Source organism: Mastomys coucha, unplaced genomic scaffold, assembly GCF_008632895.1.
Source record: "Mastomys coucha isolate ucsf_1 unplaced genomic scaffold, UCSF_Mcou_1 pScaffold3, whole genome shotgun sequence".
NCBI classification, from domain to species: Eukaryota; Metazoa; Chordata; class Mammalia; order Rodentia; family Muridae; genus Mastomys; species Mastomys coucha.
Genome location: NW_022196909.1, coordinates 42,938,045 through 42,947,379, shown reverse-complemented (window position 1 = coordinate 42,947,379; position 9,335 = coordinate 42,938,045). Strand labels below are relative to the sequence as shown.

The following is a 9,335-nucleotide window of genomic DNA, read 5'->3' as shown; positions in this document are numbered from 1 at the left end:
GGGGTGATGGCAGGTCCATGCATCCTATGACCAGGCTGCAGGAGCTGTGTCAACTCAGCCAGGAGCAGCTCCGTTGAGGTAGGGCCTGGGGCTGGCATCTTAACAGCTCCTCAGAGATATGTTTGCTCAGGTTACAGGTGCATGTGAAATCAGCTCATGGAGTATTGCCAGGCGTGCCCACCTCCTGTGACTTGGGTTCCAATTCTGAGGCACCTCTGAGCTTCCCACATCGGCTAGTATGGGGATAGGAACAGTAGGGTAGGCCTCAGACTGCAGTCTCTTTAAATGCAATCTCTGTAGAAGAGATTTGCCTTTCCAGTCTTCCAGACAGCTTGTAGAAGCAAGCGTTTGCTTTGTCTTGTGGCTTCAGAGAGTCCATGGCCATCATGGTGAGGAGCACGGCAACATGTAGACAGGCATGGCACTAGAACAGTAGCTGAGAGCTCACATACTGATCCACAGCATGAGACATAGAGAGCTAACTAGTAATGGTAGGCTTTTAAAACCTCAAAGCCCGATCCAGTGACACACCTCCTCAGAAAGGCCACACCCAATACTTCCCTGACAGTTCCATCAACTAGGGACCAAGTATTCAGACATGGGCTATGGGCCTTGCTCATCCAAACCACTGAGTAGTTAGGAATTTCTCCTTGCACGCTGTGCAGAGAAGAGAGAGAATAAAGGTAATGTCTCCTTCAGTGGAGATGTGGTTTGCACCCAGTAGATTGGTCTGCTCTGTGTGAAGATAAAAGCAAACTCAAGACCTGCTCCTCTCCTGCCCCAGGGAGTATCTCTTTGTCCATACCGTATCCCAGCTTTGGTTGGTCGTTAGCTAGGTTCTGTCAGGCAAGTGAGGTAATTGGATGACCTCTTGCTTTCCAGTGGTTCCTGGCCACTTGCAGCCTTGGGTTGCTCGCTGTGTTTGGCATCTTGACCCCAGGTGGACAAGGCACACCTGCTCTGGCTCTTCTGCCAGAGTGCATGTGCTGGGGGCTGAGCTGCGGTTCTGGCATGGAGTTCAATTCTGCCTTTATTCCTTGTTGGTTCTGTGGCTCATTGTCACTTGTCCGTGTGAGAATATGTTAAATAGAATGTCCTCTCAGGACAGTAATGGTGAACCACAGAGAAGCCACTGTGCACTGGCTGCATGGTGACAGGGTTATGCTGTTGGCCAGTGGGTTAAAGGTGTCCCCATCTCTCTGCAGGTGTCCATCGACTGCCCGTGGTCTATCTACTCCACTGTCATTGCACTGACATTCAGTGTGCCCTTCAGGACCGAGCACTCTCTGCTGTCTGCTGGAACCCGGTAAGGGAGTGGGGAGCCAGCTCTGCTTCTTCCCTGGAATGAACCGGTACATAGCTTGTCCCTAGGGTTTTACACATTACCAGAGAAGCTCCCTGTGTCCTGGATACACAGGCCATGTTCCCAGTTTCCTCTGCCTCACAGCTGACACCTCAGGGTAAAAGTTTTAGGTGAAATCCAAATTGGATCTTCATCTGATCCCCAGTCTCTTTCTAGCTGTTATCTCTGTTTTAAGCGACCAAGGTACTGGCAGACTCCAGTTGATCAACGTCTACAAGGTGTCCGTTCTGGGCTGCTCAGTGTATCCCCATAGGTCTGTGTAACTGGTGCTCTGTCACTGCACCCTCGGTCACTGCCAGCTGCTTCCAGGTAGAGAGTTTAAAACACTAATATTTGGGTCCTGGTGCTTCTGGGCTAGATAGGCTGCTCCATTCTCTGCAAAGGGCTCAGTGGTGTCTCTGGGTGATGTCACTACACCCCACCACAGCCCTGGCTCCAGGAGGAGCCAGGCCACCTAGCTGAGCACTCCTGCTCTAGAGGGATCGTCAGACCTACTGGGAAGTGCAGAGGTGTCAGGGCCACTGCTCTTCCTGCTTCAAGTGACAACACTGGCCCCCTGACTCTTCCCTCTCCCTGTAACAGTCTCTCTCCCGTGGACTGCTGGGATTGGCTTGGTTATGAGAATAAAATGTTACACTAGCAGTACTTTTTTTCTTCATCAGAGCAGGGAAACATTACATGCAAAGGTTGAAAACCTCCATGATCTCTAAAGGAACCCGGGCAGCTTTGTTAGAGCAGCTAAGAAAATGTCTATATTAATTTCTTGCCTTGTTGCTGTGACAAGAGCAACTTAAGGGAGGGTTTATTAGGGGGATGCAGTCCAGCATAGTAGAGGTGGGGTGGCAGCAGAGCAGTGTTCAGTCAGGAAGGGGGGGGGGGATTTAGTGCTCTACATGCTTGGCCTTCTCATCCACACTGGGGTGCCAGCCCATGAGTGACTGCACCACGCTTATGGTGGGTTTTCCACCTCGCTTCACCTACTCGAGATAACCGTCTTGGACACAGGGAGTAAGAGTGCTGAGTGTTAGAATGACCACCTTGTTTCTGTATTTTAGGAAATATGTGCAAGTCTGTGTCCAGAACCTGTCAGAACTGGACTTTGAGCTGTCAGACAGTAATCTGGAAGACAAGGGTCATGCTACTGACCTGAGGCTGGCACCCCTGAACACACAGTCCCAGCAGGTAACTGTTCTCTGCTCTGAGCACCAGGTTCTCAGCACCTCAGGGAAGGAGACCAGAGTGACTGGCTGCCGCTGGGCAGATCCTGCCGCTGATTTGGATTAGCTTCTGGGTACCGAGGAGGGCCTGGGTCAGAGCTGCACCGGCTCATGTGCCTCGTGTTCACTTGTGGAACAGCAGGGCCTAGAAGGCTGAGGGGCAGTGCGTAGCACAGGAATGCCTTTGTCATCTTAGATATAAGTCTTGAGCTTGCCCTGCCTCATGTGTAAACACGGGCTTGTGTGGGATCTCTTGCTTGTGTGCATGCCATCACCCTCAGACAGTGTGGTCCTGTGCTGCTGTGAGGAAAGGCCTCTATACTGTGTTGCTATGAGAAGCTCTCGTGTGGGCCCCTACTCCTTGGCATTTTCCACCCTTTCTATGTGTACTTCTGTCAGTGAGTGCTGCTGGATGGCAATCAGAGGGTTCCTGGTGGTGACTGCAGCTCCAGTCTTTCAGACTTTCCCACTAATACTTACTTGGCCATTGTTAGCTCATTGCTGAGCCTGTCCCCGATCCTGTAGGTGTAGACTCTAGTGTTTAGGCCATGTATCTGGCTGGACTTGCTCCTAAGCTACTTTATGTTACTAGGAAATGATTGACATGGATGTGTATGGTGGTGGCTGTGCTAGCCTTCAGTACTGTGAGACAGTGCTTGAGAGAAGTCACCTGAAAGGAAGAGAAGTTCTTTGGCCCCTGGTTCTAGAGGTTCTTTTTAGTCCATGGTCACTTCTGTGCAGAGGCTGCACGTCATGGAGGGGAGTGTATAGAGAGCAGAGCTGTTATTGCCGATGCCTTATGGGAGCTGGGGAATAAATGAGGAAAGGGGGAAGAAATGGGGGGGGAGCAATGTTCATTTCTTTTTGTACCTCGGTGACCTCCTGCCTCAATCACTAGCCTACCTCCAGGCAGTGCCGTTGGTCCAGCTGTGACAGTGGCATACCCCATTATGGAGCCATGTAAGGAGTTTGCTATGTACTAATAATGATCCTGAAGCGACTTTTCATGACCTCTGATGCAGTCATAAAGCAGATCCTTTTACCAGCTGGGGCCCGGCTCTGTGCCAGGCAGGCAGGCAGGCAGGCCTGGGGCCATGGTAGGTGCTGCTTAACCACAGGAATCCACAGGCTCACTGTAGACTCTGCCTGACACATGCCCCTTTGCTCTACAAGGTTCCGAGCACTGTGACCAAAGCCGTGCCTCTTGTTACAGCTTATCCACAGCAAGCAGTCCGTGTTCTTTGTCTGGGAGCTGACGTGGACGCAGGAGCCGCCCCCACCTCTGCACTGCCGGTTCTCTGTGGGGTTCTTCCCAGCTTCTGAAGAGCAGCTGACTGTCCCCTTGAAACCCTACACTTACGAGTTCCATGTGGAGGACTTCTTTGTATGTAATATTATTGGGAAACGGGATGTGGGGTGGAAGCACGGGCACTTCATGTTCTTGATACTACTGAGGTTCGGTGGATTCTTTCAGTACTGGAGCTACAGCTCAAGAAAGGTTGTGAGCTCTGAGCAGCTGCGCCAGAGCCTGTCCCGTTTGTGACACTGTGTCCTTCCTGGGGTGCACCTGCTCCTGACAATGCTGACGATCCATGACTTAGACCCCTGCCCTCTTTCATCATAGCAATCTGGGGGCACACATTAAAGCCGTTTCATCTGCTCCCAGGCACTGCCTTCAAACACAAAGCAGACAGTGTGTAGGACAAGTTGTCACTTGCTCATTATCTGCCTCTTGTTTAAGTTTGAGTGTGCTGCTCTGAATGGCTATGAGCTGGGCACACAGGCCTGCTTGGGTTTGATCCCTAGACTGTGTGCTGGGCAGAACTGTGGGGTGCAGCTGCGAATCAGCAGGGGTGTCTCGGGGAAGGTGGTGCTGACTACAGATTTGGCACCAAACGTTTCTTTTTTCTACCTCTCACTAACCACATCAGACTAATTGTTTGGAAGCCCATGTTTTCAATTCTGTATATTAGCCAACGAGTTAAACATTCCGTTGTTGTACCTTGTTTTTATGTAGTGCCAGCACACAGCTCTGATACGTGCAGAGCTGCGGTCAGGGATCACTGGTGTGGAGGACTGTCCATGTGGCTCACTGCCACTGTGTCTTTTGCCTTCCTCTCCCCCAGTGTGTGAGCCTTGCCTCCAGGTCTTATGCAAGCTGAGTTCCTTAGTTATGGCCGTCCCGGTGTTTGCAGATGTGTGACACCATCTTGCAGGTAGTGCAGGGGATCCCCTAGAGGCCAGGGTAGTGTGTGGCTTTGTAGTTAGAGGTGACTGCAGAGATGTTGACTTGAATCCTTTGTCCACTTGGAATGGTTTGCCTTTTCATTCTTAGGGTTTAAGTAGGTCTCAAGTGTCTGTCCCTAATTGTGTGTGTGCCTTATGAACATTTACCCTGTGTAGTTCTCTCTAATTGTGTATGTGTCTTATAAACATTTACCCTTTGTAGTTGCCATTACTGTCTTGCTGTCCAGGGGAACACAGAAGTTTGTACTCTTGATGAAACAGCTTTTCTCCCTTCATCATTTGTCTCTGGTCTCAGATCTAAGAGTCTGAAAGTTGAGATCAGAAAGGTTTCCAAGAGCTTGATAGTCTTGGTGCTTGTGTTTCTGATTTGTGTGAGCTGCTCTGTTCTGTGTGTGACACATCAGGTGTCCCCATTCTGCTCATTGAAGACCGCGCTAAAGAAAGGTTTGATGTCAGCTGGCCATGACTGCTTGTTTCTCACTGAAAAGACCTGATTGTACTCCTACTTGGAGTGTCAGCAGCCCAGTGAGAGGGCTGGTGCCCACACATGTCAGGGGCCAGCCCTTCCTGAAGCCATTGGGTTCTCCAGAAAGTGTTAGAGAGAATGACTCAGACCAAGCCCACTGCCACTTTGAAGCTTTAGGGAGCACATCCTTTGCTAAGCTCACAGTCAGTCCACCTCGTGCGTCCTCCTAATGCTTGGTGTACAGTCCGTCTACCTAGTGTGTCCTCCTAGTGCTAATGCTTGGTGTGGGATGAACATCTCAGGTTGGCTGTGTGAATGTGCTACTCTGATCTCCAACCACCCTGTGCCCTGCCTCACTCCAGTCTGAGGGCTGGGTGTGTGCTCTCGTATCTGCATGTGAGAAGGGGGGATACATATCCCTGTGCCCCATTATAATAAGAAAGCAGAAAGAGCCCAGGCCGCCAGATTGTGGGCACTTGCCTTTCTCTGAGCAGACCTATTCGAGTGATAGACAAGTCATCATGGAAGGCTGCCTGAGGACAAAGAAGTTGTCATCTCTCCATGAGTCTTGAGAAGAACACAATTGTAGATCTCAGATCTCTCCTTTGACTAGCAATGCATTGTTTTCTAATGAAATATGCTAGGTTGCTCTGCACATGCAGGTGAAGAGCGCCTGGCTTCTGAGCTGGAACTCAGTAGTGTGAGCCTCTCGCCTGTGCCCCTGGCAGCAGGCAAGTTGGGACTCTTGGTTCATGCTGGGTGGTGATAAAATACTGGTTTGTGTGTAAAGCCGTTGAGAATGAGGTTGATATGGAGAAAGGGGTTATGGACAGAATTGGATGATACCCAGGGGTGTGTGTTCATTTTTACTAGTTTTGGTGTTGTATTTTGGCAAGAAAATGTCTAGTTTTTAGTACTATTCAATGTTAACATAACAGGTGAAATGGCAGGTTGTCTGGAATTTTCTTCAGAATATCCTAGGCAGATTTAGAAACCCTGGTGGGGACTTAAACCAAGCGCATAACGCCAATATTAATGACCTTGGTGTGAGGGAGACACGTGGAGGACTACTCTGTGTCCATGCTCCCATGCTTGAAAATACAGATAACTTAAAAAGGGCCGCAGGGGCTGGTGAGGTGGCTGCACACGTAAAGGTGACTATGGGGAAAGCCTGGTAACTTGCTGTTGATCCCCGCAAGCTGTGAAGGTGGAAGGAGAGAGCCAGCACCATACAGTTCCCTTCTGACTCCACACACACGCCATGGCATGTGCGCACTTCACTCTCCTCTCACAACAGTAGAAATGTATGGAGTTCAGCTTGCGTCTGTAAGAAGTAACTGCCAAGGTGGTGCTGTGGCTGTGCAGCTCTGCCCTGCCTCCACAGACTTTCTTCTGGCCACTCAGGTAAGCTGTCCCTTATCTCCTCTATCCCTCCTTGCAGACACTGTACAGTGTGAGAGCTGAGATCCTTCCTGCCTCAGGAGCTGAGTACTGTAAGACAGGCTCGCTCTGCTCCTTAGAGGTGTCTATCACACGACTTGCCGACCTCCTGGATGTGGACAAGGATGAAGCACTCGTGGAATCTGAGGACTATTTTTCCACAAAGCTTATGTATGAAGGTAGGACTCAAGCTCTTCATGATGCTGTGACGCTCCACAGCCTTCTGTGAAATGCGGCATCCTCGGAGAGTGTTTGCCTGATAGATTCCCAATACAGCACAGTCCTGGCTCACTAAGCCCAGCTCTGTTATCACAGTGCATTCCAAAAATCACTGTGCAGCAGCCTTTGGACTCAGGACCACTGATGCATCTGCCCAACTGTGTAGGGTTGGACAACCATTGCCCTAAAGCTAGCATCATGCTCCCAACAGCTGAAGCCCTGACCACACATTGTCCTCTCTTACTGCCCCCAGGCCCTGCAGTTCCCAAAATCACTCTAAATATGACTGATGAGCCAAATATTCTTTATGTTTAAATATTTAAAGCCAGCAGGATGGCTCAGTGGGCAAAAGCTCCTATGGCAAAACACCTACTTGGTGGCCTTCGCTTGCCCCCTGGAGCCCACGGTAGAGAGAGGATACCAGTTCCAGGACATCCTCTGACTTCCACATGCAGGCCATGGCATGCATACACCTGCATACATTAGTACTAATTTAAAGAGGCTTTTTTATCAGAACACCAGTAGACTAGGTGTAGGGGTACATGCCTGTAACCCCGGGACTTGGGAAGTAGATACAGAGGAATCGGGAGTTTAAGGCCAGCCTCAATTACAAAGTAAATTAGTTCTAGGCCAGCCAGGACTACTTGAGATTCTGTTTCAAGAACAGGGTTGGAAGTGGCTTGGTCAGTACGTGCAGGCCTGAGGACCTTGGTCAGTAAGTGCAGGCCTGAGGACCTTGGTCAGTCTCCAGACTCTATATTAAAAGCTTTGTGTAGCCAGGCAGTGGTGGCACATATCTTTCTTTAATCCCAGCACTCAGAGGCAGATCTCTGAGTTCAAGGCCAGCCTGCTCTACAGAGTGAGTTCTAGGATAACCAGGACTGCTATACAGAGAAACCTTATCTTAAAAACAAACATGGGCTGGCAACATTGCTCAGCCGTTAGGAACATTGACTGCTCTTCCAGAGGTCCTGAGTTCAATTCCCAGCAACCACATGGTGGCTCACAACCATCTGTAATGAGATCTGACGCCCTCTTCTGGTACATCTGAAGACAGCTACAGTGTACTTACATATAATAAATAAATAAATCTTTAAAAAAAACAAACAAACAAACCCAAACTGGATATGGTGACACCTGCTGGAAGGCAGAGACAGGCGGATCTCTGGTGCCGATTGCCAGCCAGCCTAGCCTGTTTAGCATGATCCATGTCTGTGAGAGACCACGTCTCAGAGCAGGGTGAATGGTGCCTGAGAGGCAGCCAGAGTTGACCTCTGACTTCCAAATGTGCATACATATGATCATATGTATGACATAAAATGAGACAAGTCTGCAGGTGTCTCACAGGTAAAGGCATGTTTGCTGCACAGAGCCTAACAGCCACATCCAGCCCTGACACCCACCCCCTTAAGGAGAGAGCTCGCTGACTTGTGTACGTGACTCACATGGTACGGCATCATGCACGTTGTCTTAGTGAGGGTGCTACTGCTTTTCACAGACACCATGACCAAGGCAACTCTTATAAAGACAACATTCAGTTGGGGCTGGCTTACAGGTTCAGAGGTTCAGTCCATTATCATCAAGGCAGGAGCATGGCAGCATCCAGGCAGGCATGGTGCAGGAGGAGCTGAGAGTTCTACATCTTCATCTGAAGACTGCTAGTGGAAGACTGACTTCCAGGCAGCTAGGATGAGGGTCTTAAAGCCACACCCATAGTGACACACCTACTCCAACAAGACCACACCTTCTAATAATACCATTCCCTGGGCCAAGCATATACAAACCATCACACACGTATACAATAAATCAATAAAATAGTACAGTAAATATAGAACATGATATTTTTCATGAAAAATAATTCTGTTCCCAAGTGGAAAGATCCAGTGCCACTGACTTTCTGGGTCTTTCATCTCTTTGCTGTCCAGCTGAGGCAGAGGTGACCGAGTTCTCATGTCTCATCTGTGCCCACCCTGAGGAGAAGCAGTGTAGCTGAAGTACATGAGGAGGCTTATAGAGACCACCCCTCTTGGCATCTGAAGTTGCTCATGTCCTGCAGTCCTTCCATCTGTCTTGTTTTGGGGGACTCTGGCCAGGTGCCATTTGTAAGTCCATGAGTTGATCATTTAGAAAGCATGATTTCGCAAGACTAAGCTTTCATCTGCACAGTGGGCACAGGGACTGCCAAGCACAGGGGCAAATACAAACTTCACAAACTCCAATTCCTGCTTAAAGTCTCAGGTTTTTTCAGTCATGACAAAGACTGTGGGCTGGGGATTTATTGGGATGGTAGGAGGTGGGGAGGGCTGAGACAGGATCTCTCTCTGTAGCTCAGGCTGGCCTAACACTCATGGACGTTCTGCCTCAGCCAACAGAGTTCTGGGAT

At 49.7% G+C, this 9,335-nt stretch overlaps 1 protein-coding gene across 1 annotated transcript in view; it reads left to right on the top strand.

The window, feature by feature from the left end:
* The window catches only part of Trappc10 (trafficking protein particle complex 10), a 66,173-nt gene that overhangs the window by 52,524 nt on the left and 4,314 nt on the right, over window positions 1-9,335 (top strand). The window contains exons 18-21 of the mRNA XM_031346815.1: window positions 1,206-1,306; window positions 2,419-2,545; window positions 3,794-3,964; window positions 6,735-6,912. Coding sequence (XP_031202675.1) covers window positions 1,206-1,306; window positions 2,419-2,545; window positions 3,794-3,964; window positions 6,735-6,912 — 577 coding nt within the window. The remainder of the gene's footprint in view (window positions 1-1,205; window positions 1,307-2,418; window positions 2,546-3,793; window positions 3,965-6,734; window positions 6,913-9,335) is intronic.